At 36.2% G+C, this 20,340-nt stretch overlaps 1 protein-coding gene across 4 annotated transcripts in view; it reads right to left on the reverse strand.

Annotated features, from left to right (window-relative positions):
• Scfd2 (sec1 family domain containing 2) overlaps positions 1–20,340 on the reverse strand; it is a 371,756-nt gene that overhangs the window by 241,589 nt on the left and 109,827 nt on the right. For all 4 annotated transcript variants that reach the window (XM_078021292.1, XM_040292423.2, XM_078021291.1 and 1 more), the window contains exon 5: positions 1,327–1,576. In XM_078021292.1, coding sequence (XP_077877418.1) covers positions 1,327–1,576 — 250 coding nt within the window. The remainder of the gene's footprint in view (positions 1–1,326; positions 1,577–20,340) is intronic.

The raw sequence follows: 20,340 nt of genomic DNA on the forward strand, positions 1-20,340 counted from the left end.
TCCAAATGACCTCAGTTAAAATATTACCGTCCTTGTTGTCTGTTTCTGAAATTATGCTCTTAAGAAGAACTTCCAATTAAATTCACCTAGCATTAAAATTTACTTTAAATTAAAGTTCTGTTCTAAGTACTGTACAAACCATATTAAATCTTCTTAAGTCTATATTCATTTATAGCCAAACAAACCCATGTAATCACATATAGTGCTGAACTTAATGAAATGGAAACAAATTCCACAAGTTTTGCTCAAGTAGATTTGAGGCTGGCCAACAGTCTCTATTCTAAGCAAGGAAATGTTTCATTTCTGTGGAAACTTTGGTTTCCATCTCATCAGGGTTTCACTTTCCAAAACCAACCACAGGAAAGGTTAGCAGTGGGCACAAAATAAAGCACATATGCAGGAGACACCATGGTTTATGGCACACAGTCTGCTTCTGAGAAGTCTGAAGGCTTTCCCAGGGAGAACCAACACAGGACAAGGGGAAAGTGGAGGATATTCAGTCTGCTTCAGTTGAGCCTTTCTGAATGAAGAGGTCTGTATGCATCTAAACACACACACATACACACACACACACACACACACACACCCATGAACAAAGGGAAATTTGCTGTTTTTAAAGTACTTATGTTTTACATATAAGTTTTAATAACTTCTCACTCCCAGACTTGGGCTCAATCCATAGGAATAGAAATATGTTTTAACCAAACTAAAAAGGACTAGATTGAATTTGACACAACATACACAAATGGGTGTTTTTATGAGTTATATCATAGATATTGTTGGAAATGAAAACAGATGTTATGATATTTAATTATATATTTCCCCCAAACTGACATAAACTACTTACTGTAATGTTAGGGCATCATTTGGGATAATAACAATTAATTCAAATTGAAATGAAGTATGAAAAGACAAAATATGAGACTATTCCTGAAAATGGCAATTTTCAACCCTGTAACATTGTATAACATCTTAAAAAAAAAAGTGTTAAGTTTGAAATGACAATCTCAAGAAAAACATGCAATAGAAACCCTTAGTATAAAATGTGCTATATTTTCTTTTTTTCCTTAAAGACAACATTATTCTCAAAGGGAAAATGAATTCTGATGCTCATTTAGAAAGAAAGCCATTTCACTACCATAACTAGAAAAGAAAAACACCACAGTGAAAACCTGCCTCTACAGGTGGCTGGCATTCCTCAGGCCTCAAGAGATTCTGAATGATGCCAAGGGAGATGCTTATATCCTCTTCTGAAATAGCCTTTACTTTTAACTCTGTTTTCTATATCATTGGTGTTTATGTCCTATAACTTTGTCGAACACTGACCTGTAATTTTTTGAAGCAAAGGTGACAACTCTGACTCCTCACAAAAAGCCTGAGCCAATGCTTTCTTCACTTTTTCTTCAGTATCTCCCAGGTCTTTGTCCACCACAAATTCTCCAGTGACAGAATAAATATATATGAGGAGGATCAGCAGCTCCTCAAGGTTATAGTCATCATTGGTCCTCTGGGTTGAAGGCTTAATCATAGGTAGTAGCTGACTTAATACAATAGACATTGATGATTCCCCAATGCTCTGAAATAGAAAGTGATAATAGGAAAATATGTCAATCTCATACAAAGACACAATTTATGCACCACAATTAGTCCAAAAATAGCTTGCAAACAAGTCTATGATTCTCACTGACCACACTGTTTTTAATTTCTGTTTATTTGTCCTAGAGAGAATATTGCAAGAAGTTTGTCGTAAAAGTTGTTGTTTTGTGAGCTCTAGTTTTGTAAAATGGCTGGTTACTATTGCTTAAACAAACAAGAGTCCACTAATTTTAAAAATACAATGTTAAGTATTTCAGACACTTGAAATTCTAAATAGAAATAATATATTGTAAAATCATGTAATTTTTAAAAAATAAACAAATATGGCAGATCTATACACACAAATTAATGCTGACCCTCCCTTATAGAATCACCTCAGATTTTGCAACATTTTTTTAACTCTAATCTGTTATATATGACAGCAGGATGCATTTCAATTCACATTATACAAATAGAGGGCAATTTTTATATCTCTGGTTGTACACAAAGTAGAGTCACACCATTCGTGTTTTCATACATGTACTTAGGGTAATGATGTCCATCTCATTCCGTCATCTTTCCTACCCCATTGAACCCCCTCCCTTCCCTGCCCTCCTCTTGGCCCTATCTAGAGTTCATCTAATCCTCCCATGTTCCTCCCCACACACAACCCCATTATGAATCAACCTCCTTGTATCAGAGAAAACATTTGGCATTTGGTTTTGGAGGATTGGCTAACTTCACTTAGCACAATATTATCCAACTCCATCCATTTACCTGCAAATACCATGATTTTATTCTCTTTTAATGCTGAATACCATTCTATTGTGTATGTATACAACAGTTTCATTATCCATTCATCTACTCAAGGGTATCTACATTGGTTCCACAGTTTAGCTATTGTGAATTGTGCTGCCATAAACATTGATGTGGCTGTGTCTCTACAGTATGCTATTTTTAAGTCCTTTGGGTACAGACCCGAGGAATGGGATAGCTGGGTCAAATGGTTCCATTCTCAGTTTTCCAAAGAATCTCCATACTGCTTCTATATTGGCTGCACTAATTTGCAGTGCCACCAGTAATGTACGAGTGTGCCTTTTCCCCCACATCCTCACCAACACTTATTGTTGTTTGTATTCTTAACAGCTGCCATTCTGACTGGAATGAGATGAAATCTTAGAATATATTTTTATTTGCATTACTCTAATTGCTAGAGATGTTGAACATTTTTTCATATATTTGTTGATTGGTTATATATTATCTTGTGAGAAGTGTCTGTTCAATTCCTTGGCCCATTTATTAATTGGGTTATTTGTTGTTTTGATATTAAGATTTTTTTTTTAGTTTTTTAGACATCCTAGAGATTAATGCTTTATCTGATGTGTGTGGTAAAAATTTGCTTCCCAAATATAGGCTCTCTATTCACCTCACTGATTGATTGTTTTGCTGAGAAGATGATTTTTAGTTTGAATCCATCCCATTTATTTATTCTTGATTTTTATTCTTGTGCTATAGAAGAATTATTATGGAAGTCAGGACCTAATCTGACATAATGGAGATTTGGGCCTACTTTTTCTTGTATTAGGCACAGGGTCTCTGGTTTAATTCCTTGGTCCTTGATCCACTTACAGTTGAGTTTTGTGCATGGTGAGAGACAGGGGCTTAATTTCATTTTGTTGCATATGGATTTCCAGTTTTCCCAGCATCATTTGTTGAGGAGGCTATCTTTTCTCCAATATATGTTCTTGGTGTCTTTGTCTTATATAAGATAACTGTAGTTATATGGGTTTGTCACTGTGTCCTCTATCCTGTACCATTGGTTAACCAGTCTATTTTGGCACCAATACCATGCTGGCTTTGTTACTTTTGCTCTGTAGAATAGTTTAAGGTCTGGTATAGTGATGCCACCTGCTTCACTCTTCCTGCTAAGAATTGCTTTAGCTATTCTGGATCTGTTATTTTTCCAGATGAATATCATAACTGCTTTTTCTATTTCTATAAGGTATGTCATTGTGATTTTGATTGGAATTACATTAAATATGTAGAGTGCTTCTGGTAGTATGGTCATTTTAACAAATCTAATTCTTCCTGTCCAAGAACGAGGGAGATATTTCTATCTTCTATGGTCTTCTTTAATTTCTTTCTTTAGTGTTCTGTAGTTTTCATTGTAGAGTTCTTTTACCTTTTTTGTAAAGTTGATTCCCAAGTATTTTTTTTTAGGTTATTGTAAATGGGGGTAGTTTTCCTCATTTCCCTTTCAGAGGATTTGTCAGTGACATACAGAAATGTCTTTCATATATCAGTGTTGATTTTATATACTGCTACTTTGCTGAATTCATATTCATATATTCTTAGTTCTAGAAGTATTCTTGTGGAATTTTTGGATCTTCTAGGTTTAATGATGCCACCTGCTTCACTCTTCCTGCTAAGCATTGCTTTAGCTATTCTGGGTCTCTTATTTTTCCAGGTGAATTTCATGACTGCTTTTTCTATTTCTATGAGGAATGTCATTGGGATTTTGATTGGAATTGCATTAAATGTGCATAGTGCTTTTGGTAGTTTGGTCATTTTGACAATATTAATTCTTCCTACACAGGAACAAGGGAGATATTTCCATTTTCTAAGGCCTTCTTTAATTTCTTTCTTTAGTGTTCTGTATTTTTCATTGTAGAGGTCTTTTACCTCTTTCATTAAGTTGATTTCCAAGTATTTTATTATTTTTTGAGGCTATTGTAAATGGGGCAATTTTCCTCATTTCCCTTTCAGAGGATTTGTCACTGATATGCAGAAATGCCTTTGATTTATGGGTTTTGATTTTGTATCCTGAATTCATTTACTAGTTCTAGAAGTTTTCTGGTGGAGCTTTTTGGGTCTTCTAGGTGTAGAACATATCATCAGCAAATAGTACTAATTTGAATTCTTCTTCTCCTATCTATATCCCTTTAATTTCCTTCATCTGCCTAATTGCTCTAGCCAGTGTTTCGAGAACTATGTTAAATAGAAGTGGTGAAAAAGGGCATCCCTGTTTTGTTCCAGTTTTTAGAGGGAATGCTTTCAATTTTTCTCCATTTAGAATGATGTTGGCCTGGGGTTTAGCATAGATAGCTTTTACCATGTTGAGATAGGTTCCTGTTATCCCTAGTTTTTCTAGTGTTTTGAAAATGAAGGGTGCTGTATTTTGTTGAATGCTTTTTCTGCATCTATTGATATGATCATATGATTCTTATCTTTAGGTCTATTGATGTGATGAATTACATTTATTGATTTCTGTATGTTGAACCAACCTGGCATCCCTGGGATGAATCCACTTGATCATGGTGTACTATCTTTTTGATTTTTTTTTTTTTGTATTCGAGATGCCAGAATTTTATTGAGAATTTTTGCATCTATGTTCATTAGAGATATTGGTCTGAAGTTTTTTTTCTCTGATGTGTCTTTGTCTGGCTTTGGAATCAGGGTGATATTGGCCTCATAGAAAGAGTTTGGAAGTGCTCCATCTTTTTCTATTTCATGAAATAATCTGAGGAGTATTAATGTTAGTTCTGCATTAAAGGTCTTGTAGAACTCAGCTTTGTATCCATCCAGTCCTAGGCTTTAATTGGTTGACAGGCTTCTGATGGCATCTTCTATTTCACTGCTTGAAATTGATCTGTTTAAATTGTGTATATCATCCTGATTCAATTTGGGTGAATCATATGACTCTATAAATTTGTTGATGCCTTCGATATTTTCTATTTTATTGGAGTACAAGTTTTCAAAATAGTTTCTAATATCTTTTGTATTTCTGGAGTGTCTGTTGTGATATTTTCTTTTTCATCATGTATGTTAGTAATTTGAGTTTTCTTTCTCCTTCTCTTCATTAGCATGGCTAAGGGTCTATCAAGTTTATTTATTTTTTCAAAGAACCAATTTTTTGTTTTTATTGAGAATTTTTGCATCTATGCTCATTTTTTCAATTGTTTATTTCATTTCAATTTCATTGATTTCAGCTCTGATTTTAATTATTTCCTGCTTCTACTAATTTTGATATTGGTTTGTTCTTTTTTTCTAGGGCTTTGAGGTATAATGTTAGGTCATTTATTTGTTGATTTCTTCTTCTTTTAAGGAATGAACTCCATGCAATAAACTTTTCTCTTAGTACTGCCTTCATAGTGTCCCAAAGATTTCAATATGTTGTATCAATGTTCTCATTTACCTCTAAGAATTTTTGAATCTTCTCCTTTTGCAATCTATTGTTCATTCAGTAGCATATTATTTAGTCTCCAGGTATTAGAGTAGCTTTTATTTTTTATTTTGTCATTTTTTTTTTAGTTTCATTCCATTATGATCTGATAGAATGCAGGGTAGTATCTCTACTTTTTGTATTTGCTAAGAATTGTTTTGTGTCATATTATATGGTCTATTTTAGAGAAGTATCCATGTGCTGTTGAGAAGAAAGTATATTTGCTTGTTGAAGGATCAAATGTTCTTTACATGTCAGTTAAGTCTAAGTTATTGATTGTATTATTGAGTGTCCCAAGATGGAGGTGGATTAGGCCTGGGCTCCTAGGTGTGGGTGGGGGGTTGGCAGACCCAAACCTACCCTGGGCCTGGGTCTCATGCAGGTGGGCAGAGGCGGATCTGGGCTAGACCTGAGCTCCATTGGGTGTCTGGTAGTGGCAGGATGGACCCAGGCCTCCAGCATATTTTTTAATATTATTTTTTAACATACTCTGAAAAATATTGCTCAGAAAATATTTACAACAACAAAGTCATTTTCTGCTAAATTTTATTAATAGAATAAGGGGTAAAACTGAGTAATGTCACTTAAGGCTCTAGATTTGTTTCAGTGAATGTGAAGGTAGTTCACCTTAAAATTTAAAAAATTTATATTTTATCTCTTCATCAACTTTTTCAGTGATTTTTTAGCAGAGAATTTTCAAATTTTTTGCATGTGATTATAGCATTGCATTACTAGAAACTACATAACTCCCAAGGAACTACACTCAATCCTAATATAAATTTTTGGTGAATAGACAAATTCTAATTTTAAAACTCATAATTTAATTTCACTTATAAAACAGCCCCACAAAATTAAATTCCATTATTTGTATTTATATTCAGATCAGGGGCCAAATTATTACAACTTGCAACTTACCTCAGAAGTGTTCTCTGAGCACCTACTAAATTCCAGCTACTATTCTAGGTCTAAGGATATAACAGTGAACAAACATTCCCTGCTTTCATGTTGTTTACATTCTAATGGGAGAAACAGATGGTTAAAAAGCTAAAGAAGAAAATACATAGTGCAGTAGCCAGTGGTAAGTGCCATGGGGCCTCAGGGGTGTGTATATGTTATGTACATGTGTGCATGTATATGCAGCCACTATTTGAAAAGGCCGAGCCAAGTGAAGAAGACAGTCCTGGGAAGGGCAAAGACTTGTAGAAACTCTCAAGAGAAAGTTAACAGTAAACACCTGAATGTTGTTCCATACTGGAATGAGCACGCCAAGTGAGCTTTTCTAGTCATTTCTACACCTGGACAAATTTGGATAGATCATGTTGAGGTTAAGGTTCCCAATTATATTCTGTATACACATAAACACACAGAGAAAAACATCTGTTGCCATTTATTTCCACTGAAAGTCTTGGATGTTCGTAGTGTACTGCTCAAAAACAAAATGCTACATATTTGGACTGGATAAGGTAAAAATGGAAAAGAACAGAGATTTTACTGGCATATGGTGACAGGGATGATTTACCAAGTATAAACAAATACGCTCCTCACAAGTAACAAGGCCGAAAGGCTGCAGGCACTCTATGACTGTCCCATCGCCCAGAGTGTCTACAGAGGAAACCTCAGGGGCTCTTTCTTTGCTTTACTAGCTGCCAAAGTAATTTAAACAAAAGGAGCCATATGGTTAACCTGTTCAAAAAGGGCCACGAAGACTGCCACTTGCATTTTTGCTTTTGACTCTCCAACTCCTTGGATGTCAGTGAGCACTTCCCTTCATTGCTTTATATCCCATTTCTAAAAAGCAGGTATATACCTAAGTATCTAACCTATAGGAGCCCTGTGGTTCTCTCCCCAGAGTAGAAAGTTTTTCTCTAAAAGACCATTCGAAAAAGTAAACCAGGGTAAGATAATCATCAATCATTTGTAAGTTTTCACACACTACCATCTGACCTTCTGGACTTCACGTAAGTCACTGATCTATGATAAGGCCAGAGTGTAGAATCCCCTCTCAGTGAGACTCTAGCAGACTTATGCTACACACCAATTTCAAAACTTACATTTGAAGTTACTTATGCTACACACCAATTTCAAAACTTACATCTGCTTATTGCAACCCCAGAAACCAAAAATTAAGTTGAACACAAAGCCAAGAATACAAACCAGAGGCATAAAGTATGGTGGGGAAAAAGAGAGAGAGAGAGAGAGAGAGAGAGAGAGAGAGAGAGAGAGAGAGAGAGAGATTCCATTTCAGAAAGTGAGATTCCAATCCTGATTCTTTCATTAACTAGTTCCTTGACTTCTTGGGATCTTTTCATCTCTAAAATGACATGATCTGACTAGAGGAGGGTAGAGAAATGAGTGACATTTTGCTCAGATCTTCATTTTCATTTTCTTCGCTCCCTCCCCTTCCTTTTTTTACTTTACCATTGGTAATAGGAGGCAACACTTTGTATTCTTACTATTCACTACTCAGCAAAATTTAAATGCTCAGCAAAGAAAAGCTTTACCATAGATGCGGATGAACAAGTTCAGAAATAGCTAAAGGTGCATGTGTAATGTGGGTTGGCACATTTCCTAATTTTGCCCACTGAAATGATCTGAAAGTCATGGCACCTCAGTAGCAATAAGCACATCTGGTAGCCAGACCTTGTTTTCTAATATCATTCTCCAAGAAAAGAAGCCCAGGATCTCTAGAAAAATGACTGATTCGAGAGATGGTGCAGGAAAAACACAAGATGAACCAACTTTAGAAGCAGAAATCAAGAAAATGCTCAAAAAATGAAAGAATCAGAACCTATCAAAAAGACACAGGAACCAACTAAAAGACTTCCAAATGACTAAAGCTGGGGTGATTTAAACAACAGTCGAATTTGTTTACAACCTAAAGTATACAATATGGGCTACGGTTGTGGCTCAACAGTAGAGCACTCACCTAGCACCTGCAAGGCGCTGGGTTCAATCCTCAGCACCATATAAAAATAAATAAATAAAATAAAGGTATTGTGTCCAACTACAACAAAAAATTTTAAATAAAAATAAAGTATATAAAAGACATCCATCAATCCATATTGATATAAATAATTGAATTAATAAGTATAAATGTGGAGAAGAGACAAGCCTTCCTTTAAAAACTCCAAATTACTTATGTAGATACTCTCTCCTTAGGAGGTGGGGCTTATTTCTCCCAATCAATTGTATATGTACATAGTCATTTGCTTCTAAAGAAGAGAGTATAGAAAAGACAAGAGCAAAATAACTTGACCTTATCTAGGAGAACAAGGTTGACATAACCAGTGGTGTCATATTATTATCCCTAACCATGGACTTTACTTTTGCAGTGTTCTTTCCCCAGACCCATAACTCAAGCCCAACCATAACAAAAACATCAGACAGATCCCAACTGAGAACACTGTATAAAATGCCTGACTTACACTCCTCAAAATTGTCAAGATCATGAAAAATAAGGATCAACTGAAAAACTGTCACATAGCCAATGAGACTAAAAAACCATAACTACAAAATGTAATGTGGCCTCCTGGATGGGATACTAGATCAGAGAAAAAAGGAGGAAAAACTAATAAAATCTGAAAAGTCTGGAGTTTATAGTTGATATTAATGTACCCGTGTTGGTTCCATAGTTTTAAGGAATGTACTATAGCAATGTAATATTATAATAATAAGGTGGAGGCTACATAGAAGCTATATCTGTAAAATGGAAAAATCACCACGAATACCTGATTATTAGGCAATGCGATAACAAAACAACACGTGTATAACATTGAGACAAATTGTTTCAACTACTCTGTGGTTTAGAATAAAGCACTAGCACAGTCTTTGGAAGGATTCTAACATAAGGTGACACCCTCTTTCCTGAGGACTAATTTAGCAGAAAACACCTTATCTTATTTAGGAATACACAATCACAGATTTGCTTCATCAGGTTGTTTTGGAGATATAATGACAAAAGTAAGCCACCCAGCCCAGTGCTCGGCACAAAGCCCCTTATGAATATCAACTGTGATTGCCACCATTCCCCCACCAGGTGACCTGGTCAGGAGGGCTGATGGAGGAACAGCCTACCTTCTAGGAATAGGAAGTCGTCTCAAAGGAGGGAAAGAGCCTACAAATTCTGGGTTTGAAACTACACCTCAGAACCCAAGTGCAGCCTTAGTAAAAGGTCAAAGGAAAAATAAACATTATTAAATACCACCACTGAAAACAGAGAAGTGCAGCAAGCCATGACCACAGTCAGGGGAAAATGGCTTCTTTGTAAAGTACCTGTGATAAAGTTTCTCAGTCACTTTATATAAACGGGCTACCTAGTAGGAGCAGGGAACTAGAGCTGAGTCTAGAGTGAACAGACCTCTGTTTGTCTGCAGTCTGTAGCTCCTGTTGTTCTTGAATCAGTCCCCAACGACTCCACACAAAAGCCTTCTGTAAAATGTGTGTTATCTTTAGAAAAGCTGACTTTTGGGCTGAATTAAAACACCTCTGAGAAGTTTAGTCTCTGTTCTGGCATGAGCAGCATACTCCATATGACTGCAGGCCAGGCCAGGCCAGGCTGGCCCCACACCTGCTTCTCTGAGGCCAGAACCTGGAGGCAGTGGTCGAAACTCCACGCCACGGCTACAGAACCTATCTCTGAAACTCCTCCCGGCCATGGTGTGCATAGGCATATGGGATGTTGCCAGTGAGGACCCAAGAAAGTGCCCAAGGGCCTTCTGCACCAAAACATCACTTACCTAAAACCTGTCACAAGGCTTTAAACTCCTGTAACTAAAGCCACTCTGTTTCTTTGGGCAATGGGCTTATTTTTATATACTCCAGCAATATGCAAAACTATAAATTAGTATGTGTAAGACAATCATGGATGTACTCATGCATCAACAAATACATCAATACATATTAATTGTGCACACAATATATGCCAAAGCCTGTGCTATGCTCTGGAAATACAAGAACAAAGCAAGACACAAAATTTAAGAAGCTCACTGGTGAACGGTGGTAGGAATCAACTGCTATGACAGTATTAGAAATAAGTTCTTTAACAGAGGTGTACATTTAGTTTAGAAACACACCTAAATCCTGGAAGAGGTGCACCTCAGCTAACTTAAAATAGTTAGCATCTAATATCAGGGAAGATCAAGGCTCTAAGAAATGAGTAGTGGAATGGAATCCTCCCTTAATTCAAATAACAAATATCCAATATGCAGTTATTAAGACTGTACAATAATTATGGGCCTCCAAAGAAGCCCAGGCCCCAGACCCTAGAATCTGTGAATATGTTACTTGATATGGCAAAAGGGACTTCGCAGATGTGATCAGAGCTAAAGATCTTGAGATGGGGAGATAAACCTGAATTATCTGAGTAGGTCCAAACTAATCACATGAATGCATAAAAACAGAGAACCTTTCTCTGCTGTGGTCAGAGAGATGTGATGAAGAAGGGTTAGAAAGATGCAGCGTTGCTGGCTTTGATGGAGGAAAAAGAACTACAAATGCAAGGGGCCTGTGAAAGCTGGAAGGGGAAAAGAAAGGAGTTCTCTCCTACAACCTCTGATAAGAAATTCATCTCTGATGACATCTTCATGTTAATCCAGTAAGACCTCCAGGAATGTAATGTAATAGATGTCTATTGTCTTAAGCCACCAAGTTTGTGGTCATATGCTGGAGCTGCAGTAGGAAGTTAGTGTCGGTGGTTTGTGTGAAGTAGGGTATGAGCCACTGCACCAGAGCAGAGAACTGGCCAGTGGTAGGCCTGAATGTTTGCCCCCTCTAAAACTCATGCTGAAATTTAATTGCCATTAATACAGTACTAAGAGATGGATCTTTAAGAGGGATCCACCTTTGGAGTGGAATTTCTGCTACTATAAACAGGTGAGTTCTGCTACCTCTTGTTCACTCCTGGCACTTCCACCTTCCACTAGAGGATGATGCAGCAGGAAGGCCCTTGATAGATGCAAACACCTTGATATGGACTTCCCAGACTCTAAAAGTATGAGCCAAAATCTTCTATTCATCATTAATTACCCAATCTTGAGTGATCTAGTACATCAGCACAAAACGAAGCAAGATGTAGGGCTCAATGTATATTTGCCAAATGATTGCATGAACAAGCAAGAACAAGTGTGAACAGGACCTCAGTGGTACTTCTTTCTTTTGTACCACTAGAGCCAGTGAGTACCTTCAGAGATATGATAGAAAGGGAAGGCTTCAAGACACTTCAGAATTAAAACCTTCTAATTAATGATTTTGCCTACAACTACTCAGTCCAAAACCATGAAGTCTCCTAAGCTAACATTTATCAGATCCAGAATGATCACATAGGACAGTGGTTTTCCAAGTGGGGCACTTAGATCCCTGAGATCCCTGAGACCCTATCGACAGGTCCATGAGGTAAAAAATATTTTTATAATAATACCAAACCTTCTTTGCCTTTTCCATTGTGTGGACACTTGTACTAAAACTGCAAAAGCATAATGGGTGAAATTGCCAATAACTTAACACAGACTAAGTCTGTGGCTCCAAACTATGCTAATAGTTACTATTACACTCTGCTACGTATTCATAGTTGGAATTAAAATTCTGAAAAAAGATGGTTTCACTGAAGAATTTAAGTTTCACTGAAAAGTGTCCTTGATGAGAGTAAAATTATTAACCTTATGAACTCTCAATGCTTAAATATCTTTTTCATATTCTGTGACAAAAAGGAAATCATACATGAAGCACTTTGCTGCATACCACCATATGGTGGTTATCTCTAGAAAAAGCCCTAGTGCAACTGTCTGACTTATGAACTGAACTCACTGCTTCCTTCCTGCAAAATCCCATTATTTGAAATAGTGATGGAGAAAGTGTGATTATTAAGAGCTGGGTATTTGGCAAGCACATTCTCAAAACTGAGCAAAGTGAGCCTGTTCCTTCAAGGAAAACAACTGATGCATTTATTGTAAATGACAAAATTCTGGCTTTTAAGTGAAAATTGAATTTTTGGAAAACTTGTATCTGTCATTGCCGGATTCTCTATTCTTAAAGACTTTTCTGATGAGATAAGGTGATGTTAAAGTGTGATTTTTTTTTGAACTGTAAAATAAAATGTATCAACATTCAGAAGATCTATAAAATTCAATTGACCAATGCATTCCAAATGACCAGGCATAGGAGAAAAGATCCATACAAAATAAAGGTAAGCCAGTGTATGTAAAGTAAATAGGTACAAAAAACTCATTCATGGTTTCCAGTTCCACATCACAACTTACCTTTAAGAGATCACTATCTATAGAACTTAGATATGGTATCAAAAAAGGATGTCTATAAACATCTGAAAAGGTGATCAAAATATTCTTCCCTTTTCTAACTATGTATCTGCATGGGGCTGAATTTTCTTCACACACTTCAACCAAAAAAATATGGCAGCATATTGAATGAGGAAGCAAATTCAAGAAGCCAGCTATTTTCAAGCAATAAGACATTTAATAGATTTTCAAAAACATAAACCAATGTTATACTTGCTTTCTTTTTTATTTTGGAAAATAGTTACTTTTCATAAAATGTTATTCATATTAGCATATAAAGGGCTATTACTTTGTAAAGGAATAAAATAATATTTTTAATTTTCTATTCTAATTTCTAATATTACATATTCATATTAATATTTAATAAATTTCAAGATGTTACATCCTAATGGGAAAGTTTATTATTTTCAACTTCCCTTAGCTGAACTGTAGAAAAATGGTGGCAAACCAGCTTCAACTATGTTCTTAGAGAAGAAGGCCAAGCAACAAGATAGAAGGAAGATAGGTTCCTGCATCAGGGCTTCTCAAAATCTAATGTGCATTTTTATTACCTGAGAATTTTGTTAAATTTATTAGTCTGGGATAGGCCCTGAAGATCCTGAACTCTTCACAGGTTTCCAAATGAATATCAATGCACCCAATTATTTCTAGACCACAGCATAAAAGTGAAATAAATGATCCTATTTGAGTCACTGTATGTGTTCTTCTGATACAGAACACTTTAACTTGAATACTAAATAATATGATTCATAAATGCATCATCTCTAGCCAAATTTTTTCCTTTGTTTCAAATCCAATCTATTAGACTTTTCCATTGTATATCTCACCTGCAATTTTAATTCACTTTGTCTAAAACTGAAACCAATATTCATATCCCAAAATTTGAGCTTCTTCTGTATATCCTATATTATCATTTAGTACTATTATTCTTCCAGCTGGTCAAATCAAAAATTTGGACTCTTCCAGTATCTCCCTTATCCTTGCCACAGGACATCAGCCACCAAATACTGATGATTTTAATATCCATGCTCTCTTCTCCAACCCTTTTTCTACTACCAAAGTTGCAAATATCATTACCTCATTCTAAAAATTTGATCTATTTGGATTTATTTAGTGACAATAAAGGCTTCCTGATAAAGCCCTTACCATTAACACAGACATTCCTTTTACCCTCGTGGCCCTCATCCATCAGGAATCCTCTCTTCATAGATCCCAATTCAGCTTTCTGAACTTTTTCCATTTGCCTCTGAGCATTTGCATAGGCTTATCTCCCTGCCTAAGAATGTCCTTCTGCCTCTTCACCTGGTCTCAAGAGTCAACTCAAGTATTATCCTCTCTGAACTTCCCTTTTTGGATTAAATATGTCCAGTTAAAATACAAAATAAAAGAAAAATAAGTAAGTATGTTTTTTAAGATCTTGTTCAGAGAGGCTGATCTCAAAATACAAATTTTCCCAAATTTAATCCCTACCAGAAACAAACTGGCATTCTGTGAGAAACAAATTATTCTGTGGCAGTGAGGTATAGTGAATTCCTCATGAACACAAAAAAACATTCCATAAATTTTCTCTCCCATTATAAATGCCACCAGATTTTTTAAAAATGTGAGATATTCACACAATGGAATACTATGTAGCAATGAGAATGAATGCTCTACAATTTCACAAAACAAGAAAATGAATGAATCTAATAAATACAATGTTGAATGAAAAAGTTAGAAAAAATAACATATTATACAATACCACTTGTTCAAACTATAAAAAGCAGGGGAAAATAATCTATGTTTTTAAAAATCCCTACCCCATGGGAAGAGGGAGCAACTGTGAGGCAGCAAAAGGGGCTTCCAGGGTAGCTGGTAATCTTCCAGGCTGATCTGGGTGCTGATTACACAGCTGTCTTTAGTTAGTAAAAATTCATTGAGCTGTACTTTTCTATATTATATTTTACTTCAATAAAATGTTTTTAAAATGCCATTATACCAGGCCATATTTCCTGTGTCCTGGGAAGAACAGAGCTATCTACTTAGAGTTCTTATTACAGATTAGCATTTATCCAAAGCAAGAGCAGGAAAACACAAGAAGCTTACAGGATTCATCAAATAATCTCATTGGGCTACGCATACCTTTGGCTAAGGGGACAGGGAAAGGTCCTGATTTCAGAGAGAGATGGAAAGAACAGTTTCAAAGGCTGCTCAGTTTAAAATGCACATATGTTTCAGGGGTAATATAAACTTTTTTGTAATGTTTTTCCCCATCTCTCGGGAAATGATGTTATGCTGTGCTTCAAACAGAACTGCCAAGTTTAAGAAGCTGTGTTCTGTAAACAGGCTAGCAGGGCCTTAAGTCGCATGAAATGAGGGACAAGTGACTTCTTCCGAGAGCAGAACAGAGAGCAGAACAGAACACCACGGGGAGTTGGGAACTGTGCATCCAACAAAACCGCCAGCCATTTGTCTTTATCTGGCCACCTTTAATGATTTAAGAGCTCTTGTTGTCATGTTATCATCAATCAATGACAATGATGGAGCAGCCTCTAAAATCCAGAGTTTTTAAAATGCAACTATCCGTGACCTAAATTTCCTGTGGTTCTACTGGCCCCAGGTTAGGTCTGTTTGTCTATCATCAAGGGAGCCAATATAAATAATAAAAACAGGTCAATGCTGGGCCTTCCAAACTCTCTACAAAAAAAAAAATAAATAAATAAAATCACACTTCTCAAATCAGTGCCTACTTAAGATGCCCATTCTGCTTGAGCTGTTATAAATTCTGGCCCTAATAACAAAACATTCCACAAAATTTGTACATTATTTTAAAACTTATTTTGTTTTCTTCTTTCCTTGCTTGCTTTTTTTTTTAAATCTGGCCAAGCAACAATTTTGCAACTCTTAGCAGGCAACAAAAGTGATATCATTTCGCTGACTTCACAAAAAGGAGCTACATTTTTGGCAAATTAGAAATGATAGAAGATAAAAATACAAATTTTAGCTCTTTTAATGGAGAATGTGATACCTTGTTCCCAAGTCCCTGCTAGAATTTGACTTCAAAAATCCACAGAGAAAGCAAACACTACCAAATGTTTTCAGAGGAGGGAGATAATGGCCAACAAAAAAAGACCTGTGTAGGGGCTGGGGTTGTGGCTCATTGATAGAGTGCTTGACTAGCATGCGTGAGGCCCTGGGTTCGATGCTCAGTACCACGTAAAAATAAACAAATAAAATAAAGATACACACACACACACACACACACACACCTGTGTAAAAGCTGTCTGTGAAAAACAATTATCTTAAGTATTGTTTCAACACATTTCATATCACTTGTTGGGAAGTAGAGAAGGACACTCAATGGTCAAGGCCTCAGGCTCCTCTCTGAGAGTGACCAGCAACACAGAAATGCTACTCAGCAACAAAGCACTGTTCCTCATTCACAACCAGCCTATAGAAACCTGATAGCAGTAAAATAAAAGTATTGTGTCCATGTGCAACTAAAAAACAAACAAAAAAATTAGAAAAAGAGGAGAGAAAGAAGCTCAGAGGATGTGGAGCTAACTCCTCAATGGAACTCTGTTTCAATGAGAATTTGGCAATAGAAAGCCTTTCTGAACCTACCTCAAATCACATTCTATAGAAATTAACTGAAGAGTACTTATTACCATTTTCCTCTTTTGAAAATGCACTGGTACAGATTCAGAAGGTAAGCATCTCATTTCCTTGTAGAATGAATGACTGCAATTTAAGTCACACTATACCTCTTAGCCATAGCAAAGCAGTTAACATCTCTGGGTCTTGAATTCTTGATACAAAATAGGAACAATACCACATACTTCACTAGGCTTTCATGGAATATAAACAAGATGAGCTCTTTATAAATTTTAAACAATTATATATTTGCTTTATTACTACATTTATTACTATTTTTTTCAACTTTTCTCCAAAAGGATGCTTCAATGTAGACAGGGGAACCAGATGTACTTATATGCCCCTCAAGATTTACCTGCACCCCGCCCTCCAACACCCAAACAAGCCTTGGCCACTTGTTCAATGGAGTCTCTGAGCTACTGCTGCCCTGCCTGGCCCAGGACTGCTGAATCCTTAGACTTCCCTGGGGAGGACAATTTTGTCATGATTACATCATGCCCATGCAAGCTACAGCAGCTCCTTACCAAGATCAACCCCAACTGGCCTGCGGGAGGCTCTGGCTTCCTTCATGACCACCTAGAGGAACCAGAGGACACCATCTGGAAGTAAGAGTGATTGACATTCTTTGAGAAAAACTTTAAGGCCAACGAGACATAAGAAGACAGAAAAGAACTGGCAGATGCACCCCTCACCCAGACTCTCCCCTGCTAACTATCTCCGGCAAGAACAGTGCTGTCAGCCTTCTTCCGGTTGTCGCATGATTGAATAACAAGCGGTGTTTCTTGTGAAACAATGGCCAGTTTAGTCATGGATCTTCTTGTATTTGCTTCCTTTCCCTCCTTCATCAATTTTCCTTTTCCCCTTACTCTTGCTATTCCAGGATTCCATCCCATCTACTTTAAAGAATTACCATACAAATTTTGCCCCATAGTCTGTTTCCTAAGAAAATAGGACAAAAATACTTAGGCCACAAAGCAGAATTAGGCAAGAAGAAGGCTCCTGGTACCTCTGAACTGTTTGATTTTTGAGCATGTGTGCGCATATGTGTGTGTGTGTGTGTGTGTGTGTGTGTGTGTGTGTGTTGTCTCTATAAGTATCTATTTGTATGAATTTTTAAGTAGATAATCTTGAGGAAAGAGGAAATCTCCGCCTGCACTGATATAATGAATGAAAAAACAAATTCTTCTCAATGTGATATGAAAGGATCTTAACTATTGTTTTGAGTCTAATGGAGATTTACTCCTAGAGAGCTATGGAGTGCACTCTGCATACTGACCTGCATGGTTCTGCATGATGGGCCCTGCCTCTCTTTATCTTAAACCACTCTTACTCCCCACTCCTTCCTTCTATTTGCTCCAGCCACACTGCATTCACCCAGTCCCCCACCTCAGCCTTCTATTTCTTCATAGAAATTGTTACCATCTTATCTACTATAAGCTTTATTTATTGACTTTATTTATTATCTATCTCATCACTCTAAAATGCATGGGAATAACAGGATTGTTTTCCATTTTGTTCATTACTGTGTCTCCAGTGTCTAAAATGTATCTAATACATAGTAGGAATTCAGTGTTTGTTGAATGATTGGATGACTGAGTAAATGAACTTTCTGACATGATATGATTTTCTTCAACTCATCATTTCCCAGATATACTTTTTTTTTCCTTTTTTTTTTGTGGTGCCAGGTTTGAACTCAGGGCCTTGTGTATGAGAGGCAAGCACTCTACCAACTGAGCTATATCCCCAGCCCTCAGATGTACTTTCTTTATTATTGTTGTAAAATATATGTAACACAGATTTATCACCTTGATTTTTTTATATTTTTCTGTTTTCCTTGAAAGATCTTTTTTATTAGGGCATTATAGTTATAAATACTAATTGGGTTCATTTCGACAAAATAAATCATACATGCCCAGAATTTAATTTACTTCACTTTAGACCCTAGTGACATGGCTTTCCCCTCCTCCTCCCTTCCCATTTGCCCTCTTCTATTTGTCTTCCTTTTTACTCATTTATTTATCTAATTTTAATTGGTGCCTTACAGATATAAATAAAGGTGGAATTCATTATATCTATACATGCACATGGTGTAACTCATTCCACATTTCCTCCCCTTTCTCATCTTTGTTCCCTCCCTCTTCTTTTTTTTTTTTTTTTTTTTTTTAGTTTTGTTGGATTTTCTTTAGAAATACATGGATTTATTTCTATTTTTCCTAACTAAAGCTATCTGACATACTGGTACACTACTGTCCTTTTTCCTTTTTCTTTTCTTTTATTTATTTATTTTTATGTGGTGCTGAGGATCGAACCCAGAGCTTGAACATGCTAGGCGAGTGCTCTACCCCTGAGCCAACCCAGGGCCCTTTTCCTTCCCTCTTGATCTGCATCTTCTACTCCACTGATCTTCCATTTTTATGATAACAGACACCCCACACACACTTTTTTTCCCCTTATTTTGTTCTAGCTTCTGCATATGAGAGAAAACATTCAACCCTTGATTTTCTATGTCTGGTTGATTTCCCTTAGCATGTCTGGTTGATTTCCCTTAGCGTGATGCTCTCCAGTTCCATCCATTTACTGGCAAATGCCATAATTTTATTCTTCTTTATGCCTGAATAAAATTCTATTATATATATGTATGTATATCACATTTCATTAATTCATGCATCTATTGACAGGCATATGGGCTGGTTCTATAACTTGACTATTATGAACTGTGCTGCTATAAACATTGATATGACTGTGTCACTACAGCATTCTGATTTTATTTTTTTTTTTTGATAAATACTGAGGAATAGGATAGCTAGATTGCATGGCTATTCCATTCCTAGTTTTTTGAGGAATCTTCATAATGCTTTCCAGAGTCGAGGTACTAATATGCAGTCCCACCAACAATGCACAATTGTCCCTTTTTTCCACATCCTTTCCAACAGTTATTACTATTTATTATTGTTTGTATTCTTGATAATCGCCATCCTGACTAGAGTGAGATGAAATCTTAGTGAAGTTTTGATCTGCATTTTCCTGATTGCCAGAGATGGTAAATGTTTTTTCATATATTTATTGGCCATTTGTACTTCTTTTAAGAAATGTCTGTTTAGTTCTTTTGCCCAGTTATTGATTAGGTTATTTGCTTTTTAAGTGCTAAACTCTTTGAGTTCTTTATATATTCCTTCTTGGTTTTATTTCTTGAGCTTTAGGGATCTTGTTAAGGAAATCAGTATCTGCACAAATGTGATATTTTTTAAGTGTACAGTCTCTATGAATTGAACCACACTATATTCTTCTAGAAGTGAAAAATACAATTTTTCTCTTGTAGCTTATGGTTTATTCCACTTAGCCTAGTGTCTTCTGGGTTCTTTCATGTTGTAAATGTGTCAGAATTTCATTTCTGTTTAAAATTATTTTTGCAGTTGTAGATGGATAGCATGCCTTTATTTTATTTGTTTATTTTTATGTGGTGCTGAGGATTGAACCCAGTGCCTCACACATGCTAGGCAAGTACTTTGATGCTGAGCTACAGCTCCATCCCAAAATTTCATTTCTTTTTAAAGTTAAAAAGTATCCCATCATATGTATATAACATTATGCTTATGTGTTCATTTGTCAATGAACATTTAG

The sequence above is a fragment of the Ictidomys tridecemlineatus genome, chromosome 9 (genome assembly GCF_052094955.1).
Source record: "Ictidomys tridecemlineatus isolate mIctTri1 chromosome 9, mIctTri1.hap1, whole genome shotgun sequence".
NCBI lineage: Eukaryota > Metazoa > Chordata > Mammalia > Rodentia > Sciuridae > Ictidomys > Ictidomys tridecemlineatus.